At 38.3% G+C, this 23,056-nt stretch overlaps 1 protein-coding gene across 4 annotated transcripts in view; it reads right to left on the bottom strand.

The window, feature by feature from the left end:
- Positions 1-23,056, bottom strand: part of LOC140657982 (contactin-6-like) — an 85,847-nt gene that overhangs the window by 35,511 nt on the left and 27,280 nt on the right. Inside the window, exons 4-8 of one of the 4 annotated variants that reach the window (XM_072875800.1) lie at positions 21,655-21,757; positions 13,417-13,601; positions 10,731-10,867; positions 7,177-7,306; positions 5,221-5,371 (exon numbers count right to left, since the gene is read on the bottom strand). In XM_072875800.1, coding sequence (XP_072731901.1) covers positions 5,221-5,371; positions 7,177-7,306; positions 10,731-10,867; positions 13,417-13,601; positions 21,655-21,757 — 706 coding nt within the window. The remainder of the gene's footprint in view (positions 1-5,220; positions 5,372-7,176; positions 7,307-10,730; positions 10,868-13,416; positions 13,602-21,654; positions 21,758-23,056) is intronic. The other 3 variants (XM_072875801.1, XM_072875802.1, XM_072875803.1) reach the window with 3 other exon arrangements.

Here is a 23,056-nt window from a genome sequence, read left to right on the forward strand (position 1 = left end):
TGTCTATACTACCTTTATCTGCAAACAGCGGGTGCATAGAGCAGGGTGATTTGTGGCACTAGGCAGCATGACAAGCAAAGCTTCTCTTTGCCTGTTCTACTCATTGGGTCTGACTTCAATATAGGTAAGATTTTTTTTCAGACATTGTAGATAGGTTTCATTCCCCCAGTTTTACTCACCTAAAAGTTAGGCATCTCATTTGAGATGGAGGTGCCTGCCAAGAAAAAGTAAATAACTACCTTGGACTGCATATTGACTTCAGTTAAATAAAAGCTAAGTGACGTCAATCTCCTCCTCTGTTAGTAGAGTAGTGCAAATTTTGGAATTTTCAATCCATTTTGTCTTGATTCCTCCCCAAGCAGATTTTTTATTTTTTTTTTTAAAGATAATGGATATTCTGGAAGGTTTCAGTACAAGCTAAACAAACAGTGTTGACATTCTGGTAATTGAAATGTTTCCTTGAAGTTTGTTGAACTGCCCTGACACATTTCTTCTCAAATTGGTTCAAGCTGAAATGCTATTTCACAGTACAATATGTTTTGTATGTTGTATTTGATCAGTGGATTGAGGACTTTTACCAATTAATTGCCTTTAGTTTTTTTAACTCCTTATTTCTCTAAATCCAACAGCAGTCACAAGAAGACAGATTTCTTTTCGCAAATAACAAAAAAGTTTAAAATGTGTTAAATGTGTTAAAATGTTCATGGTTTGGAATCTGGCTTTGAACTGTGGAGCGGCAGAAGAAAGGCAGAAGCAGGTGGTGGCTGTGAGTGCTCAGAAGGCTGTGGGAGAATAGTTCTGCGCAGGAGACTGGTAGAGCAATTCAGATGCAGCACACAACCGTGAGCGGATCTGACCCTTTAGTTAATGAAACCTGCTGGGTCCCTGTGTTTCACATGGGAGCAGGAGAATCCCATTGAGCTTGAGGCTCCAAGGGGCAGCTGTAAGACCTCAGCAATTACCAGATAATTCCCCCCACCCATAGCGTTAGAAGTCTCCAGTCACAACATCTGCTCAGTTTTCTTTGCATAAGGTTGTTGAAAGACAGCTTTTCATTTTGGTGCTCAATCATTCCCCCATGTTTCCTTTGAGAAATGGCAATAACTTGAGTGCAAAACACCAAAAACAAGTGTGGCATGGGAGAGAGAATTTACCATGTAGAGCAGCTTTATTTATGGCAGAGAATCAATTAGCATCCTTCACAGAGATGGGACTGAACTGTGTCTTGCAAGTAAGTCTAGGAGCCAACAAGTATTGAGCATATTTTATTGACCCCTAAACACGCTTCTTGTCCAGTCCCCAGAAAAGGATTTAAATTATGAATATTTGCTTATTACTGATTATTAATGGATGGAAAGTGCTGTATATGACTAATGCATTCTTTCAGCCTACCTCATTTCTCCTTTTTCCCTCAGCTATCCTCATTTAAATTCTGAGTGGAGTGAATCACATATGTTTATATGCATTCACTACAGTGTTTGGGGATCCTCAACTCATGGTGAGGGAATAGCACCTCTCTCTGGTAAAGCCAAAGGGGTTCCAATTCCCGTTTATTAAAATGCTTCAATCAAAAAGAATTTTTATAAAATAAGTTTTCCATGAGAGTCCTGATCCTGAATCCACTGAAGGTGATAACAAGACACATTTGTGATGAGATCTGTGTCTAGACTTGCACATTTGCTTTATTTAATATACGAATTGTTCCCTTCTACTCTTTCTTTTCCACTTTTCTCAGTGCACACATGAAATGATAGAAGTGAGAAGTGAGATGAAGAAACTCCTATGGCACTTACTGAGAATATATGACATACATGAAAATAGCTCACACCTGTGTCAAACTCCACAGGGTGGGAGTTCAGAGCATGAAACTTGTTATTTTTCTTTGTTGCATTTCATTTCTACATTGAGCTAAAATCCACAGCGCACGCCAGGAAAAAGTCATGCATTCAGCAAAGGCCAAACAAAATCTTTTCAAACAGTTGCCCATTGGACAAGTGGTATTGCCCCCAAAAGCCCATTTCTCAAGACTTTGATACAAAGGAGGAGGTTAATTGCCCGAAAGAAAACTTGAAGCTGTACTGCTAGATGATCCAGAGAAGCTGATCAGGGGATCACGTGGAGAGAGCAGGTAAAACCAGCTAGGATTAGCCAACTGTGGAATTTCTTTTTGATTCCTGCAGCTGATAACCTTGAATTCCCTCTCTAAGGTGGCCAGCAGCATGAACAAAAGATAAATCCCTGAGTAGGGGGTAAGCCATATGAATGAGGGTGGAATTTAGCTATTTCTGAAAATTTTGAAGTAGAATACTCAATGCAAAGGGGACATATTAAGACTGGGAACAGTAAGCAGACCTGGTACAGGTATGTTCATGCTTTGTTTTACCATCTAGTGTAAAAATTTATTGATCTGGGATTTTTTTGAAGGACTTGCGTGTATGCTTCAAATGCAATAAAGTATTCTACATAAATCACAGCATACAAGCTGTTGAAGATCTGGGCAGTGATGCATTTGAGCTGCAGAGGAAATGGGAGAGACAAGTGGGGCTGGAGGAAACTGTCTGTGCCCTGAAAAGGGGGCTGAGGACCTTCACTGCTGGACCATGGCAAGAGATTAGGAAGATTACGCTTCAGGCTCAGGAAACGTTAAGATATTTTTCAAAAAGCAGGGGCCCAAATACTGCAGCATGGTAAACTTAAAAAGGCTGGATAAAAAACCCTCAGAGGAAACCAAATAAAAAATATTTCATGGTGTTTTTATTAATATGGGTAGTCTATTAATTAGCTCTTCCTAGTTAGCACACTTCTCTTTACATACTTACAAACTAACATTAATATAAATGCAGTGTTATATTGTCATATTAAGAACTCAGATTATAAGGGACAGCAGTGACCACGCATGCATGACTAGCAGGAGTAAACTATTGTCATGAGTGAAAGAAAGAAGGTGAAAAAGAAAGAATATCCTTTCCCCTTAGGGTAGAATAGGTCTAGTTGCACTATTTCTATAACAAAAGATTGAATTTGTCTAAATCATTGTGAAGCACCTATGTGATCTGACTTATTTAGCAATGTGTCCATCATAGTTTTGCTGTCAGAACCATAAGGGATTGGTATTTCCTTTTTTTCAGCATTTGTAACCCAACCAAATATTAAAAAAAAAGCTAGTAAAGGAGTCCAGAGATTATATAAATGCTGCACAATAAAATGGGAGCAGAAATAAGGAAAGCTTTAGTTAATAGCTAATCTGTATGTGACACGTCAGTGTTTAATCATACAGAGAGAGAAAGGCAGAGCAGATTCCTTCTCTTTTTTATGAGCAAAGATAGATATGATTTTAGTACTTTAATTAGCTGTGTACTTTAATTACAGCCATACAAATCCTTATTTCATTTTCTGTTTTCTGTCACAAAGATCACTGGAAAAAATACTGTATAGGTGAGTTATTTTTTCTTCTTTAAAACCATAGCATTAGCTATTTTGTCATTTAGTAATCAAAAAGCCTCATAAATTCTACTTTGCACCTGTGGACACACTGGTAATAATGTTTTGCACATAGAGAGTTTAAACACTCTCTCCCTTTGCCTCAGTGTAAATCCTGCTTCTTTTGTTTACTCCTGTTAAGCAGCAGAAGGCCTTCTGGGATGCTCAAAAATTACAGCGTGCTTATAATTATTGTTAGTAAATTAATACAGAAGCACAAGTAAATACTGTATGCAGTATGTAAATATTTTTAATAAGCAAATCAGATGGGGAATACCAGAGTACGAGAACCTCAAGATCTAGACTTAATTCAACTATTTAAATTGTCAGTTTTAAACAGTGCTCTCCTTGCTCCTGTTCTCAGAAATGTCAGAAAATCCAGATATTACCTGTGGCAAACTGTATACTGAGCAAGTTTTCTACATACTGTAGGGATAGGCTGCGTCTAATAGGAATGAACAGGCATTTTTGTTGAATAGACCGTACAATCAAGTAAAGATTTGACTGAATACTAGTTTGAAGAATATTTTTCAACATGAGCTGAGCAGTTAAACAGAAAATAAAACTGCCATTAGTGAAAGGGGGGAAAAAATCATTGGAAAGTTCTCTACGCCCCATGGCATGGATTGCTTACCCAAATATTTCTGTTTCATTGCGAGTACCTATGTGAAATACTTCTTCTCAGATTTGCACTTTTTCACATATACTTCGATTTACTTTTATCTTTATTGTACATTACTGCAGCATGGGATAAGGAAATATTTGTGTCACAGTTTTGGATAATGTTGTTTTAATGAATTATAAGTATTTTAAGTCTTATGTGACCCAAACTAACCTCCTTGAGCAACTGGTCCTGTGTGCAAAATCTGGTGTTCAATTTCCAGAGCTTTATGAATTACTGAGTCTGTTTTCAGACTTTGAAAATGTGATAATGTGATAAAACAGTGTTGCTGTTATATTTGTGAACTGAAAGAGATGCTGAGGAAGATTACAGTTCTTGAACACTGTTGCCCATTTCATCCATCTGTTTACATTTGTATATGGAAATATCATCACGGTCGTATATTGTGTATACTATTCACAACTTACTCAAGCCAGTAAGTCGCTTTTGATCTTAATGCTTTACCATTTAATTGACATTCACGTGTAATAACGTAGATGGTTTGTGGCAACAAATAAGCTATTAGCCATCACAGACAAAACAGCAGTAGAGCCCTGCCAAAGACCATGCAACCCCATGCTAGTTGGTGAAGGAGTGTACCAGTATGCTGGTCCAGTGGCTAAATCCTGCCTAAACAGAAGAGACAGAGAATATGGAGGCTGATTTAGCTATGGGTTATTGTACAACCTGTACAGCTGCGAAGCAATTATGCCACAGCCTGGGGGTATATTCTGCTTCCCTGAAGCCTCCACTGATGTCTCCTATATGAAGCTGATTCACTCAGGCTTTGCATGCAGTAAACAGTCAGCTCTGATAGCATTGCAGTGAATTAACTGCTGATGAACGCAAACGTATGTATCATACAATTACCCATGTGCATTCAGTTTGGCTTTGTTCTCAATCAGCTTTATATCTGCAGAACTGTATGGCCACTACTAAAGACAAATAGGCCTCTGGCATCAAAGTTTTCCATCAATGAGCTGTCAAAAGCAATACTAAGTCAGCTGTGTTTCGGTGATGTTTAAATGATATTAAAACAGACAACACCCAACAATCCAGCAACTGGTTTATGACAGTACCTTTTGTTCTGGCGCAGAACCTCTGAGCCCTTTCTCCAGTTAATAACTGCTCTGGGAGAAGCACTCGGTTTACAACCAATTGTAACTTCACCTCCAACTTGAACAACAGACATTTTTTTCACAGGATTTTTGGAAAAATCAGGTGCTGCAGCTAAAAATAGAGAAGGAAGAAGAGCAGAACAGTATGCAGCTGACAAGTTACTAAATGAACTTGCTAAATTCTTCTCTTCAAGTTACATAGTAGGTGAATCCAGTAATTGCTTTGCTTTTGAGGTTTCTGCGAAAGTATATATATCAAACATGAAAAATGTATTTAAGTACCAAAGAATGGAATTCATTGCATCTTTCTTATGCTGTTTCTAGGTAGACAGTTTAGAAACTGTCTGCTCTGACAATCTTTCCTTAGGGTTATCTGCAGACTGGGAGTATGGGTCTATCTGTGATGAAGAATGATGCTCCTGAGCAGAGTGATGTCAGTAGGATAAACATCACGCTCCTGATCATAGAATGATATAATGGGTTGGAAGGGACCTTAAAGACCACCTAGTTCCAACCCCCCTGCCGTGGGCAGGGACACCTTCCACTAGACCAGGTTGCTCAAAGCCCCACCCAGCCTGGCCTTGAACACTTCCACAGCGATGGGGCATCCACAGCTTCTCTGGGCAACCTGTTCCAGTGCCTCACCACCCTCACAGTGAAGAATTTCTTCCTTATACCTAACCTAAATCTACCCTTTTTCAGTTTAAAGCCATTACCCCTTGTCCTATTCACTACATGCCCCTGTAAGAAGTCCCTCTCCAGCTTTCCTGTAGGCCCCTTCAGGTACTGGAAGGCTGCTGTAAGGTCTCCCCGGAGCCTTCTCTTCTCCAGGCTGAACCACTCCAACTCTCTGAGCCTGTCTTCATAGGAGAGGTGCTCCAGCCCTCTGATCATCTTTCTGGCCCTCCTCTGGACTTGCTCCAACAGGTCCACATCCTTCTTATGTTGGGGGCCCCAGAGCTGAATGGGGTCTCACAAGAGCAGGGTAGACGGGGAGAACCACCTCCCTCAACCTGCTGGTCACGCTTCTTTTGATGCGGCCCAGGATAGGGTTGGCTATCTGGGCTGCAAGTGCGCATTGCTGGGTCACGTTGAGCTTCTCATCAACCAACAGCCCCAAGTCCTCTCCTCAGGGCTGCTCTCAATCCATTCTCCTCCCAGCCTGTGTTTGTGCTTGGGATTGCCCCAACCTACATGCCCAGCCACATGTATTCATCTGCAGAGTTTAGAGTGTTCAGTTACAAACACATTTTTTTCAATGGCTTTCCATTCATAAACCAATGCTGTTTTCTGAAAATGTGTTTTTGTCTAGTAACTTATGTGAAAATTCACTCTTGGAGAAGGAGAAAAACATGAGACCTGTACAATAGTTAGGTACTCTTAAAGTCTGTGTTTTATTGGTTTCACTAGTGTTTAGCTGTTGAACAAACTTTATATTTGGATATCTATAACAGAATACTTTTTATAATATATGGATAAATTCAGGTTTATGTGCATCTCTGGTAATTGTTAATGAAATTATTTGCTATATATTATTTGTTTTTATATATGTTTGCCATATGCTCTTGGTTTAGTTAAAACTATTTTTCCCACTTTCTGAAATTTTTCCCACTTGCTTTTATAAACTGCAGAATAACTATTAATAACTCATAATACTAAGTGAGAAACAGCATTGGTTAGAATTGCATGTATATGATTAAAAAAGACCACACATGGGATTAGAATTTCCCTCCAAACTTGTCACAAAATAATAAAAAAAAATAATCACACATGGGTGATGAAGAGCAAGCAGGAAAGAAATATCAACATACTTGAACTGCCAGGTGGAATTTAATCTACTAATTTCTTAATTTCAAATGTTTTAAATGAGTGTCCTGTTATAGTCAGGACCCACACATTTTAGCGGCATTTACTCACCTATCACCCGCAACTCAGCACTGGCATAAATAGTATCATACTTGTTTTCTGCCACACACTGATAGAGCCCAGAGTCTGACATATTCAGCATAGGTATGATGAGAGTTCCATTTTCTATTTGAATTCTTTCCTGATAAAAGAAAAACAAGCAAAAAACATTGACAGAGCCAATGAGTGTACAATCCCAAAGTTTTTTGGTATCACACTGATGCACCTGATCAGAATTCAGAAGCAGAAATGTTATTTTCTTGGAAGCAATGTGAGCAAAACATCAGAAATATGATGTATTCCTCAACTATATGATGGTGGTTATGTTTTCAGACCTCTTAGCTCTTCAAAGTTTTCAAGAACTCCAGGCACACTTTGCAGAGTCATTGCCTTGGGCAGGTTTGCCCAGATGTTCCAGCTGTGGCATGTGTTTCTCTGCATTGCTGAACTGTGAATCTGTGGGTATGCTTCACCATGAAGCAGACGCAGCTACCGCAGGGCAGGTACGACTGCTCCACGCTGGGAGCCTGGAGCATCTTCCATACGGCTCCCGAGAAGCAGCACCTGCAGCCCTGTCTGGGGCCACAGTGAAGCACGGCCTACCTGCCTCATCCGATTAGATGAATCTAATGATGATAACCTAAGATGATCAGAAAAGCTCCACAGGAGACAGAGGTGCTCAAATAATGGAAAAATTTCAAATGCCATCAGATCACAAGTCACAGAAAAATGATCCACTGAAAAAGCTCTACTGAAAGCCAACGCTTTTAAATTCCTATTGGAAACCCACAGGCAGCTGTTCAGATCAGAGGGAGAGCACACTCATCATGGCTTGAATTTCTATATGCACTAAGTTTCTTTGGTGCAATTCTGCTGAAAGAGAGGAAACTGCACAGTAGGTAGATTTGGACCAGAGCTTGGGTTTTGGTTTAGGAGCAAATAAAAGGAGTTTTATTTGCTCTATTTTGCCAAATAGAAAAAAGCTTGTTTCATGCTACAAGCATAACTTAAAGCTAAATATTTTGTGATTTTACAATTACTAGCCTCTGGAGACAATAATAGCTCCACTGCAAAGTGTAACACTGAAGGAGAAGAGAATACGTTCCCCAAAACAGATCAGTGTGGAAGAAACCCACAACAGGGAATATAAATTCCATCACTAAATGCAAGTCTGAAACAACAGATATTACTGTTATTATTATGCTGCTCCTTTAGTCTTCTCTGCTGCCTCTGAAGCAGTAATGGGAGCATACATTGCTAGAGTATACATCACAGTCTTTGCCAAACAGCTACAAGCATCTAAAATGTATTTGTGAACAGCTGAACATATATAACCTAACTTGCCGAGTTGCCACAGGTAAGCCAGTTGCGCAGCCTGTTGGGGGATTTCTCTTGCAGTGCTTGCAGAGGGGAGAGTGCCACCTATTGAGCCATGGAGCTCTAGTTTCCAATACTCTGACTTTTCCTTGGAGGTCTCCCAACCAAGATCTGACCCAGACCAACCTTGTTTAGCTTGGAAATTTGATGAGAGCACAGCCTGTGGTTGTATGGCTAGCGTATTGCAAACTAATTAACAACATTACATTAGCCACTGTTAATTTTTTTTTGAGGCTCTCACTACAGATCTCTCTTGCATACTTAGTTCTACCTTCAGGCTCTTTGCTATCCTCTCCATGCATTCTATTTTTACAAACAGCCTTTGAATATAAAAACCCCTTCTGAAGCAACACTCATGTTTCATACACATGCAGAATTCTCCACCTTTCTCTGCTGGGTCTTTCGAGCTATGCAGACAAAGAAAAGAATAAAGCACACCATGTACACAAGCAGGAATAATGCAGGGATGACCAACTAGGTGGTCAGGGAGAAAGGTTTGACAAAGAGTAGACAATTCCTCAGAATCAGCCCCAAGGCAGAAAGCATTTGGAAGGTATTCTTCCTGTGATATTTCCAACAGGCAGGGTGCTGTGACAGACTGAATATTTTATTACACCTCCCTTGTACTTTCACCTCCAAACTATCCATTTTGTCCATTGAGCAATAACATTTAGCATTTTGTTGCCCGAAGTATTCCATTTGCAATACACTGTAAGTACTGTGAAAATCTTGCTTGAAAATGTGTCTGTAAAGTGTTTTATTATTTTTTATTCAAACTAGGCAATTGAAGAGTGACAGATTCTAAATATCACTGTCTTCAAAGAGAGAAACTAGCTAATCTTGCTTAGGAAAAGGTGACAATGAGTAGAACGATCAGGTTCAGAAAAATTGCAATCCAAGTAAATTCTGGCTAGCCTTCTCAGATGCTAGTTGGGCTCTGTTTAGGACTAATCCAGCAGAAAGTCATATGGAAGATTGGACCTCCCTCCAATTGCTTCAAATAAGTACTATTAAGTCAAACAAGTGCTGGTTCTGCAACCCAGCAGGTGCTAATTTGCCCCATATGTTTTGGAAATGATTCTGTATCTGTTCTTGCTAGACAGAAATTAATCACTGTATTCTTTTTTTCCAACCAAGTAAGAATGCAATACAGATGAGCCATGCCATTTTATGCCTGACAGATGCTGAATAAATGCTTAATAAAAAGGAAAACTTGGCCTCAGCAGAATGCAGATGCAGCAAAGAGTCTCTTGCCACAGAAGTCATTCTCCATGAGGTCGCCAAAAAGTGAAGATTGGAAGATGGATGTGCCAAAGCTTGGCCACCACAGAAGTATAATTATACTGCCTGGAAAGAGACAAAGCTGGGTTCTCGAAGACCTGTCTACATAAGTATCTGATCGGGTTTCTTAGATGTTTGAGCTCCAATTGATTTCCCCTCTCCTCCTGCACTCTTACCACTTCACTACTTTCCACTTGGTCCTTTTTCCTTTAAGTGAGTTTTTTCACTTATTCACTACTTTTTCCTTATAACTTCATATGGTTTTCTTTAGTCTATTACTCCTCTACATAGCACCAGAAAAGTATTAACCTCAATAGTAGCTCATTTTCATAGCTGACTGATTAATTCAGTTAAAGGATTAACATAGCATAGGAATGGCCATACTGCATGCGACCAAACGTCCATCCAGCCTAACGATTAAGAACAGAAACAGAAGAAAAGCGCAAGTTAATAGGCTGATCAATTTGCAATGCCAGCTCTGAAACGCTCTTCCACAAACAGTCAGCTGGCATCGTACCAGTTTCCCAAATTACAGATTATGTCTACAAATGTGTTTAGTGTTTCTGGACAGACCCTTCTTTCCCTAACTATAATTATTATTTTTAAACCCATCCATACCTACTGCCATATCTTGTAACAATTAGATGCTCAGTAAGATAAATCATGAGGAAATTGGAGTATCTAAGTATATATAAACTGGCAACACTGTACATTTTCAATAAATATGAACTCCAAGAACCAAGGCTTTGTGTTGCAAAGAGTTTGTGCTGTTATGTTTATTTTGATATGTTAAGTTTTATTAAAATTTCTGAAAAAAGGTAATGCACTGTAAAAGTGCATGTCGTGACTAAATAATGCAAAACCAAAAAAGATGAGCAAGAAAGCAAACAAGACAACAGGAACCTTACCTCTGATGTGAGTGGCTGGCCATTTTTTAACCAACTGTATGAAGGGCTTGGTTTTCCTTTTGCCTTACATTCCCAAAATAGACTGTCATAGAGAGACAGAAAGGCATTTTGGATTTTTTTATCCCATTCTGGGAGTGCTGAAAAGAATATGCAAACCATTTTGAGCAGGAGAAGAATGATTTCGCTGGAGGTATGCTGCCATTAATTAATGAACTGAGCAAGGCTAATTAGTATCTGTCCAACACATTCTTATTGTATTGCAAGTGAATTCTGTGCAACAATTCCCTGGCATTAAACTTCAGGACTAACTTGGGAAAATGTTAGAGATCAAGTGGCTAGTGGACAGGAAGTTCAGTTTAGATATTCATTCTTATGGCCAAAATTTGCAGAAGCATTGATTTTAGATGCCTGAAATTCTGGACATGCTCTCTGAAAGCACTGAGACCCGTACTTTCTAAAAAACAGTCCTCCTCTCAAGGTGCTTGGATCTGTGTGCCAAAAATAGAAATATCAAGATCATTAGTCAGTAGCTAATAAAAATCATGGATTGTAATATTACCCCTCTGTTTTACCCACATACCTGAGACCATGGATTCAGACCGTGGGTTCTTTGGTTGCAATTTACAACACAAATACTACACAAAGGAATTGGAACTACTCAGATTAGAATAGCACCTTCTGCATACTTACGGCACATTGACATAAATTAATTGCTGCATAAAAGCAGAATTTGCAAGAATCACATACAAGCTCTGTAAACATCCAACTAAGTACTCAAGGACTGAGCTGAACAGGAATCAGCTTGAAGCAGGCTGACATTTAGAATAGTTGTCAATATATAGGTGAATATGAGACCTAGGGAGAACAACTAACACCCACCTAACTTTGGGATAAACAAAAGCCACATGCAAGTGAGATACTAGGTTGCATCCCTCTCCCTCTAGCATAAGTGGTTGGTGTCCTAACATTCCGTGAAAGATTTTTTGGTTAGGTTATTAAATCGTGATGTTATAATCTCCATATGTATATAAACATATATACACACACATGTAGTTCTTACACAGAGCGATTTAATTTTAGGAAGAGAATTGTTATCCTTTGAGACTAGCAGAACAAGCTACTTAAAAAGCCTCCTTCTACAGCATGACCCTGCGGGTAGCTCATGACTGCCCCAACAAAGTACCTCGAGATTGTCCAACATTAGGTTAATACAATGCCATGGAGCCGCTTCTCAAAATGCAAAAGTATCTCGGATACTGCTTACCATGCTTAAAAGTGATTCTAATTACATGTCATTTTTATTGCTCTCAGAGCCTAAGGCATGGGATCTAGATATCATACACAAAGCAGCAGACATCATCCAGGAAAGAAACCCAATTTCCTAGGGACAAGCTGCCTAGAGAGTAAAAACACTGCAGCACAGAAATTAAGCGAGAGGAAGTGAATTACATAGATAATATACCAGCCCACTCCTAATATGATAAAAAATCTTGTGCAAAAGCTTCATGAGTGCTGTTTATATATTTCACTATGAACAGCTATTAATTAATTTACAAAGCACATTTAATAAGCACATTGTTTTAGATTGTATTAACTGATCATAATTTTGTAGTTGCCTATGCCGTTATCAATCATGTCCAGGTAATCTACTGAACTTAGTTTTAATGGAACTGCTTGATTGATGATCTGCAAAAATTAGTGAGCAATGAGAACAAAAATAACCCCCTAAAAGCAAAGAAATAATTAAATATTCAAAACAACAGCAGACTGCTCTATTCCTGGCATATGTCTTGATATTAGCCATGGCTGCAGGAGACTATAGCTTATCAGCAAAGCCTGCACCTCTTCATTAGAAGAGATTTACTTAAAAAAAATACTTGACAAGGTCTTCTCAACAGGTGTTAATCGTAGGCTCAGTCTAGCTTTCTGTAATTATTTTTTACTGTTGCATTTTCTTTCCTTCTCTTTTGAAAGATTTATGAGGTAAAGAAAAGATCTTCTTTCTTATTCATGTCAAAATATGTTGCTTTCCCTGGATATCAACAATGGGACTAAAGAGCACCTAATTCACCTTGGCTATCGGAGACCATCATGTGTGACTTGGATCACAGGAAATTAATGCATGCAGGAAGGCAAAAGGAAAGGGAGAACAGTTTCACAGAAATATTATTCTCCACTTTTAGACAAGGAAGGAGGGGGAGACAGTGGAATGAGTTTCTCCTGCTTTGCCCTCATCTATTTATGGAGCAATACAGCTCAGCTGGAATAGGAGGTGAAATAATCTTACACTCGCATGAACCAAAACCTCATGAATCCTTCCCTGATCTGCATCTGGGGCAGCACAGCTTTATGCTGCTGTGAGCTATTGAGAGTAAATCTTTTTGCCTGCCCTTAATGTTTCATGTAAATGTACCAGGGATTTCTTTCTGCCTCATATTAACCTTTACAACTTCATCATGGCACAGCCCACATTTTCAATCTGAGTTTTAATGCAAAATATCTTTATTTGCTGAGGATGTAATTCAGTGAAGGTCACTGCAGATCTCCAATCATTTTTTAATCAGCTTAACCTGAACTACATTTCGTATCTCCAGTAAGGGCCTAATAGACTTCATCTGCAAAATACATGTGAACGCCATCATGCTTTGTAAAAGAAAAAAATTAAGAAATTAATCCATCTGCTTACCATAGACAAATAATTGACCTCTTGCAATGTTTCTTCCTCGAATGTTTCCTGCAATGCACTCATAAGAGCCTTCATCTTCTTGCTGAACATCTGGGATTTCAAGAACTCCTTTGGTTTTGTTGTGTTCAATTTTCTTTGTCAATGAGTTTCCATCAGACCTCTTCCAGCTAATACTAGGGACAGGACTAAATTATATTTCATTAGAGAAAAAGAGAGAATTTGTTATAACAGAGAAAAGATAATGTTGAAATCTTTTCATAAGAGTAATAATATTTTAAAAAATAAATCATTTTTGTTTCTAAACATGACAAAGGTTCATAAGGCTGAGATTTTAACCTGTCCAATTTATTTAGGGGCACAAGTCCAACAGTGGGATGAAGTCCTCAGTGAATTCTATGATTGCTTCTTAGGCCAGTTTGGATTTTCCCCAGAGTTACTGTTGCTTAGGGCTCAAACCTGCTTTTAAACACCATGACACTGAAGGAATGACTTCGGAAGTCCAAATAAACACCATAGAAGCACTGAATTATTGACTGGTTTTCAGAGCAAACAAATTCCCTGTAGCATTAGTGGTATTTTCACACCTCAAAATAGGAAATATTGGACAAGAATTCAAAGGACCTAAAAATACCAATAAATCTAGGTTAAAAAAATGGGAGCCAGGGTAAAAGAGGGCAGACAGACAGTTGAGAGAGGAAGTGGAAAGCATGAGACTTTGAGGCTGAAAGGAGATAGAGACAAAAGAGAATATTTCTTGTTTCATGTTTTCATAGCTTTCTATCATTTTCATTTATATTTGGATCAATGTTTTCTATACAATAAAAAAATAGTCAAGTGTGAAGACAGCTATAAATACTTCTTTGATTTCTGGTAATTTCATAAACCATACAAGCCTCACTTCCATGATCTATTCTGTCACCAAAACACTTTGAAATCTTAATAGTCTTGGACTTCACAGTTACTTTCTGTTTCTGCAAACTAAAGTAAGCTGCTTTTTCTAAGCAGACGAGCAGTCATGTTTGGAACAGCTTTTTTACAGAGGCTTTGGCTAAGTGCTGACTTATTTTCCATTGGAAGTAACATTAACAGGAAACACTAGGTACCGAACTTGAAAACATAACTTTCATGGAAATTAGAAGTGCACATTGCCCTTGTCTGCCAGTCCCCAAGGTCTCTGGCCTGCAGTACTGACTTACAAAGAATTTATTCCTTTTTAGCAGAGGTTATAACTGCTCACACCTTGAATTATTTAGGTCCCTAGTTCAAATCCTTGTTTATCGACCAAAGAAATCAAATCACAAATACAGAATGGATGAATTACTTAACACAGATAAGTTTAGACCTAATTTCTGCATTTTGAGTCTGTGTGGCTACGATTTTCGCAAGTTGACCCAAAGCCAGAAGAACCAGGACCCTGGAGAAGTGTGACTACTCAGCAAATTACACAGATTGAACAGCTGGGCAGGTGTTAACAGAGTAATTACAAACATAAAATCAACAGAAATAGACTATGTACAGGACAATTTACAGCTAGACCTCTCTAACATACAATGAATAACAATCCCATAAATTTGCTTAGTTCTACATTTAAGCTTGAAAGATAGGACAGGTGCACTGGAAGTCTGTAAATGTTTTCCTTGTGCTGGTGGGAGTTCAGCTCGGCAAGGGAGCCTCCAAGCTGCCCTTGCCCCTGCTCTGTAAAACCAAAAATCATAATCTCGAGACCATACATTTAACCAAGGGATCTCCAAGTGCTGTTTAAGCAGTGTAATAATTTCTCTAGCTGCCTTACATTTTCCATCATAACTGAGCTGCCTGTGAAAATGTTTTGAAACTATACACAATTTGCTCTGGATTTTGGAATGAACTCTGCACTACTATATATATGGATAACTCATATGTACATACACACACAATTTATACACACAAGTTCCGACTCTTACATGACTCCTCCAATACAGCTGAACAATTTACTATGAACGAGAGAGACTGGGACATGCCAGACATTAACCAGTGAAAGAGCTGGAAAGAACAACTGAGATTTTATTCTATTTCCCATTTTGGTTCAAGACCTATAAGGTTGTTTAAATTCCAAATCTTTTCAGACAACAGTAGCTGTCATCACCACCTTTATTAATTGCCCTTCACTATGAGACCAAAACCTATTTCAGATGCAAACTTGTTTAATAGTATTCCTTACTAGGAACTTTAAACGGGCTTTTCTGTTTTTCTCCAACGGACTGGTTGGTCTGTTAAAAGGTGCTGTCTCTTCCACAAACCTTGGATGACATTATTCATGCAGAAGTTTTGTAAACCAAGTTACTTTTTAGTTATTTAAAAGAAATGCAGCTCTTGTGCAGAATAGGTCTGTCCCACAATTGCCACACTCTACTCAGGAAAACAACCAGAGGTATTTTGCAGTCTTGCAGTAGATTGATACAGACTGCTGACGACATGAAGGAGAGCATGGCTGGCTTCTAAAATACTATTGCATATTAAACAGTGGGTGAATAGCTACTGTATAACAGAAGCATGCAGTACATTGAATGCCAGAAGCATTTAACTAGTTACTTTAAAGGCAATCTCTTCTGGATTTTTTTTTTGTAACAGAGATTAAAGAAAACTAATAGCCATATGGGAGAAGAAAACCAACAATTAGATGCATTCATTCATGTTCCACTGCCTGAAAGTGCTTCATCTAAATATTTCCTATTCTATTAGCTGTTTGTTTTCTCTTAGTACTGACTATTCATGAGTAGTCTGCACTGACACCAAGGCCAGAGACAGGGCTCTGGAAAAAGGCCCCTTCTGTCAACTTGTGAAGTTTACCAAGGTTTGAGCCGAAGACACTGTCCTGTTTTCCTTATCCACACCACATACTTATAATGACATCCTTGGGGACGTTTCAAGGCAAACTCACCTCATTTTTGGCCAAACACAAGGGTGTTTGAAATGCACTCCCTCTGATGTTAACTGTAGCAGGATGACATAAAAACCTCAGAGTTTGGTTCATCAACTCTGCTGTGATTAAATGCAGAATTGCAATAAATACTTAACAGCACTTTGTTCTCCTGCCAGGGAGTCTTGTGCCGAGTGGCCTAGTTTTATCAGCAGAGGGAATTCATTTGTCAGGACAGCAGCTCCTCATCAGCCTGAGCTATAGGTTAAATGAGCAGACTGCAGGAAGATCTATAGCTCAGCCATGTGCCATCATCCATAGGAAGGACCTTTGTTATCACAGCAGCTTGAGATGTGCATTTCTTCATTGCCTTTGCTGACACCTCATTATCATAGACTTTCCAGCATCTTCAGTCCCTGTATTTTGTAGAAGGTGGGGTTTTTTTGCTGGTTTCACCTTCTGATGTTAGTTTACATTTTTATAACCAAGTTTAACAGCAGCCATTACTACTGGCCATATGAAACATTTCAATGTAAAAAAAGCCCTGAATTTAAATTTAAAGTTTACTTGAATGAAATTGTTTTGTGTAACAAGCTATCTATTGTAGAAGTTGATGTTTTAAGTGAAACTGTCCTCTAGATATAGGTAAGTATACAAAACCTAGTTTAATAAATACAGCCTTGTGAATTTTTGTAGGATTATGTTGCATAATCATATTCTATTGAAGGTCAGTATCTGACATTGCTACACAGACTAGTACCTTCCTAGGCAGATTTGGGGTGGTCCTGCAATTGGTGGGTCTTTTTTCATTTAGTCTCTACCAATAACCAGATTAAAATAGATACTGCTTGGGGATAAAAAGTTTTGGAATATATAAAAAAAACAATGAGTACACTTTTCAAATTTATTACACTTCATAGACAAAATCTTGCTTTCACCTGAGTAAATAAGAAAACAGTGCATAAATATGAGAGTGTCTTTGTACATAAATCTGTAGTTTATTTGAAACCTTCAGAGCATCTAGAAGTACTAATTTAATTTATATTCTACCATACAGGCAGCAGAATCACAAAACCATAACTTACTGACTTAGAAAGAAAAGGCGATGGAAAATATTTTTTGGTTGGTGACAAGTCTTGTCACACTGAACATGAAATTAATTTGTCTGCAGCATTACTGCCCACACCAAGATGAAGGTTCTAACTTTTTGCAGCAAAGAGTCAGCAGCCAGATGATGCATTGCATCTGTGCCTCATCTTTGTCCTATGCATCTGGGGACACTTCACAATAAAATTAAATCTACAGCTTTGATAATGAAGACCATGCCTAGTTAAACAAATGAGACAAAGCTGAGGTTTGAAAGCTGCTATCATGTCTGCATCAACTGCTGACACAAGGAAGAATTAGGATCCAAGGGGCACAATAATTAAAGCACTCAGGCTTCTAATCATCCTGATGTATTACTTGGGAAACAGCAAAGCAGCAAAGTTTTCTGAAACCTGATAGCATCTCATTCTTCTGTGGTCACAAGCCACACACCTTAACCATGTAAGAGTGCATCTTCCAGAGCTTCTTGCTTATCCCTTAAAGTACAAATCTTAAGGTATTAGCTCTGTCAGGAATGTGGGCTGAAAATAGCAAATTTCACTTGTGGTGGCAGAAGTCATTCATATATATATATGATTTTAGAATCCTGTAATTGATCCTTTTATAGCCTCCTACATAACTTCCTTAGGAATATACTAGAATAGCCATCTAATGAAGAAGTGAAGCCCAGTATTTTCATGTAAGTTTAGTAAAGATGGTTATTTGGAACACCCTTGTAGCCATGCTATTATCTACTCATACTAACAGCCTCTAGAAAAACCCTGCCCTAAATACATTTACAGGAATATGCGAGGTCTTCCCATGAAAAATGAATATTCTGAGTTGAAAGAAATCCTGTTTTATATTATTCACATATGGTCTTTACAACCTCAGCTGGCAATGGCCCATCTGCAGTGATTTTGAACAGATTATTTCCCTATCTTTGAGAAGAGAATGAAGAAAAATGTAAAACACAGACACAGTCTAATAAATGTGTGCACCAGACATGAAAACTACTTTGCTTATTTTCATTCCAGAAACTATTCTTATTTGTGCAACAGAAAAAAGTTATTTTTGGAAGAAATCTAGAGAAAGCAGCACAGTAACTCAACTGAACATAATTCTTTCCATGGTACTCAATCCCCTCAAAGATATAGTGAACAATAATTTAGATGTATGGCATGATTAATGTAGCTTGATCCAAAACATGACTTTTAATACTGGCATAGTATTAAACACTGTCAACATAATGAATATTAGTGCAGAACACAAAGTCTCATCTCTTCTATTAAATTGCCACAGGCTGCAGTATTTGAAATAGTCAAGCTACTATTTCATATTTCAGTTTTCCCTCTTTTAAAAAATTAAGTAATGTACCTTTTTTGCCTGTTTAGATTCCCCATGCCAGTCAGATAGCTGCATGCTACTTACATTCCTTTTTGCCCAACTGTATTTTCATCACATTGAGAACTAATTTACTTTTCAAAAACTTCTCTACCATTCATGGTCTCTATTCTGCAAAACAGGATTCAGTCAAGAGCTGGCCCAAGCACTTTTGTTCATTCGGGGTCCATCCCTCAAAACCCTCCTCCCAAGAAAAATACTGAATCTTCCCCCCCCCCCCCCCCATTAATTTCCTCAAAACACATGAGGTTTTATGACCAGGCTAGAAGACCATTAGAGTCAGTCATAATATTTTCATGTAAAACACAAAATGAGCTTTGCAACAGAGGTATGTGGAATACGCCTACCTCTGGGTGTCCCACAGCCTAGCTGACAGAGTACTTCTTGGTTAGTTGGCTTTGAGTTCCCCCAAGAAAAAGACATCTTAAAACTCAGCCATAAGTCTGGCCTCTTGTACTTCCATTTTAAATGTGGAAGAGTTTTCTGAGCAAGGTCCAATAGGTATGATTTGCTGATCCATATAGAAAAGAGATGCTATTTCTCTAAATACCATGAAAGTACTTTCATTTAAGACTTTTGGAGACCAAAACCACAGCAGGTTGCCTATAATCTGCCTTAGATGTGAAAGATTTCTGTTATTCATAGCACAGAGGTAGTAGCAGCTGACAGCATTGTCTGAACCAGTGGACTAACAGTATGAATATAGAAAATTATGGATAATGGGAAAGCAGTTCTGAAATCCAAGAGAGATAATAACCGTTAGTGCCTGTGGCAGATCAGAGGTATAGCTCAACAAATGTTGAGCTGAATTGATTTTAACATAAACAGACAATAGTAGGGGCTACTGTTTTAGTGGAATTTAGGCATCTAAAGGTGCAGATGGCCATACTGCTGCATTTGTATGTGCCTAACTACAATAGTAAACAGCTGGAGGTAGGAAACTTCAAGCTTTTAACAATACCACTAATCACCTACATACCTTTAGAAATATGGCCTTATCTAATAAGTTAAGAGTATTTCATCCACAATCTGTTTTTCTTGCTTTATTCACATATAAATGCCAGCTCTGAAATAAAGCTTTTTCAGTGATTGACATGTTAGTGAAAGCGTGGTTCAAGGCTCTGTTCAGAGAGAAAAAAGCAGACTGAAAACAGTACAGTTCTTTATGAGACATCTAACCTATCAAAAAAATCTAGAGAGGAGAAATTCTCTAGCCACACCACTAAAGAGCCTTTACTCACAAACAGCACCTCTCAAATACATACACTAAACTAGATGCACGTTAGTAGTACGATAAAGTTGTGAAGAAAGGATTTCTGCCCATGGATCATTGGTATTTACTCAGTATAACTCCCGGGAAGTGTAGTAGCACTGGTTTTCAGCTGCAGTACTATATATGAAGAAAACATTAAAGCTGCATTAACCCTCTCAGCCATTCCATTTTCTAAGCACAGCACAGAAGGTACTGTGCTCGCAGAGGGATTTCATTATCCATGTCCTTTCAGCCCACTTTTTTCCTCCTTGAGATGTTCTTAAAATGGCAAAGCCTGTGTGCCACATTAACATGACCTGTCTTTACCCCTTCAGTAAGAAGGCACTGTTTTGTACATATAATTTACTCTGGTTTTGAAATGCTTTTATGCAGTCAGTGTATCACTGTTAAATGCTTTCCATGCAACAGATGGAAATATGAAGTGACAACTTGAAATGTAAAGCCTGCACTGACTCACACACAATTAAGGAAGTATTTAAAGAGAAGTAGCTTGACAGTATTTGGAAAGGGAAATCAGCTTTAGCAGGAGCATTCCAGTCTGGTACTTGTTTTGGGCCAAAAAAATGCATATACCTTTGAATATGGCTCTGTAGAAATATTCTTCATCCTTAAACAAAAGTTAGCCCCAAGATTAGCTTATATAAAAATCTCATCTGAAAGGGAAGGCCATTTCCTGTCTTATTAACTTTTTATTTGCTTTATTTTTCTACTTCTCAGTGTAGGTTCCAGAGGAACATTTGATTAATTTGTGCTGTCTGCAAGTCAGGCTTTTAACCTCTGGGAAAGCTCTAAACACTTTAAAAGCTTACAGCCTTAAAACAGATTGTCAAAGTGAACTTAAACTAAATAGAGGTCAACAATCTAAGGTTACTTTAGCTTTTCCAGGGAAAACTGATGCTCATTGGAAAGACTAGTTTTTGTAGGCTGGTTACACTTACTCAGTTACCATCTGCTCTTTGAATACAGAGCACCCCTTGCTGTTTGAATGCACTACTACTTCTGTAAATGAATACAACAGCGTAAGCAACCTAGGAAAAATATAGGCTACCACAAGCCTAATAGATTTGTAGATTTTAGCAGGAAGGGCTACTGCTAAGGCTTCCCAGGGCTTGTCACACCACTTTGGAGAAGTGGGTGCCGAGAGCCATGTGAATCCGTTAGATCCATTCTAGACAGTACATGATCTGTTTCCCCAAGTTTCATTCTTAACAACAATACCACACAGAAAAATATTCCTGTTTTGATGAAGACTGGATGTGAATGTGCAGTTACACCACTGAATGCTGTAACCTGAAGTAAGGTCTCACCCCAGAGTAAAACTCTCAGGAAATACAGTCTTTGTTCTGGTTCCCCATCTTTAAGCTACAACCAAGTGAGCTTCAGTTATGGTATTGTTTTCTTATTTCCTTGTGAACACATTGAACAGAAATAATCAAACCAAGATAAGGTTAAAAAAGTAAGTTTTACAGATTTACATTCTGACCAAAAAAATTCTACTGTCCAAATTAGAAAGAACCATTGTTTCTCCCTGTAGAACAGTTAGAACCCACATCTTAATAAAAATCAAAAATCTTACTTTCCAAGGGCAAAGCATTCCAGTTTAACAGATGAGCCCTTCACTGCATATGTTGTTTCTGGAAAACGGACTTCAATCTTTGGTTCATACTCCCCCATCACACCTGTTGAACATCAAAACAGCTAGCACTCCAGTTGAGCCTCAGACCTGTCTAGTACAACAGAATTTCAGTGTAAAAGAAAGGATGGCATTAATAATGTTAGAGCCTTATGTTCCACCCATGGCAATCAACATGTGATGTCTATGGAGCAGGCTTAGCCTGCTGGGTGAAATTCAACCCTGTGCTGAAAGCTTATGTGAAATTTGTAAGTTCTATGCATTTGAGACTTGAAGAGCATGACTTTATACAAGCTCTACGTGTACAAGTATGTTATACTTATGCATTAAGGTTTTAGAGATAATTTAGGATTCACATCTCTTGTTACCAAGCATTGGTCACTTCTCAGGACACTGGATAGATTTGAGGTGCGAGAGAGAATTATGGAATTCTGCTTCCAAAATACTTGTAAATCACTTAAAACTTCTTTAAAACATCCAAATGTGAGCTCCAGACTTGAGAAAGGCTCATGTAATTAAGATGCAATTATCACATTTGAAAATCTGGCTGAACACCTGATAAACCAGCAATAACCCAGTATCAGTTTAGGGCATTTAATTTTGCAGCAGGTTTGGGATTGCTTTAGCAAACTAAACTTTAGCCAAACTCCTTAAATGTTCATGCATCTTTTAGTGTAACTCATTGCAACAGTAATGACACATATGAATCATTTTCCTGCACATAGTGTCTTTGCCTAGATACCACATTGAAAATGAACCGATTCTTATTTTATATTTAACAGGGATCCTGCTAATATTACACATACAATTTGCACCATTGCCTTAGAGGCTACCTCTTTAGGACCCAACCCAGAGGCCAAAGTGAATGGGAGAAGATAAAGAGACTGATAGAACAAGTCTGAGAAAAGGAATTAAGTAGAATGATGGAAGAAGGAAGAAAACAGTCAGAAAAGATCTTAAGCATTTACAATCACAGTTTGTACCAAATTATTAACTTTTGAGCTAAGGAACTGTAACTGTTTTGGGTGATCAGATTATGTTATAAAGCAGCACAGTCTCATAGTGGAAGTATTATTCTATAATGCACAATAGAGTTTTATTTATCCTAGAAACCTAACTCTATGCAGACTTTCGTTATTGATTGTCACCACTGCTTTGCAAACAGTATAAGTATATTGAAATTTAGGTGAGCAAACTTACAAGACAAACTTTGTGCAAAGATTTCTCAGGTATATATTTCTCACTGTGAACATTTAATTAGAAGTGTTGCCAGAAAGGTATTTGTATATGTGCAGGTGTGTTTCTCACCTCAATGACTCATTTTGAAACAACTTTTTAGATTTGA

Source organism: Ciconia boyciana, chromosome 11, assembly GCF_034638445.1.
Source record: "Ciconia boyciana chromosome 11, ASM3463844v1, whole genome shotgun sequence".
NCBI classification, from domain to species: Eukaryota; Metazoa; Chordata; class Aves; order Ciconiiformes; family Ciconiidae; genus Ciconia; species Ciconia boyciana.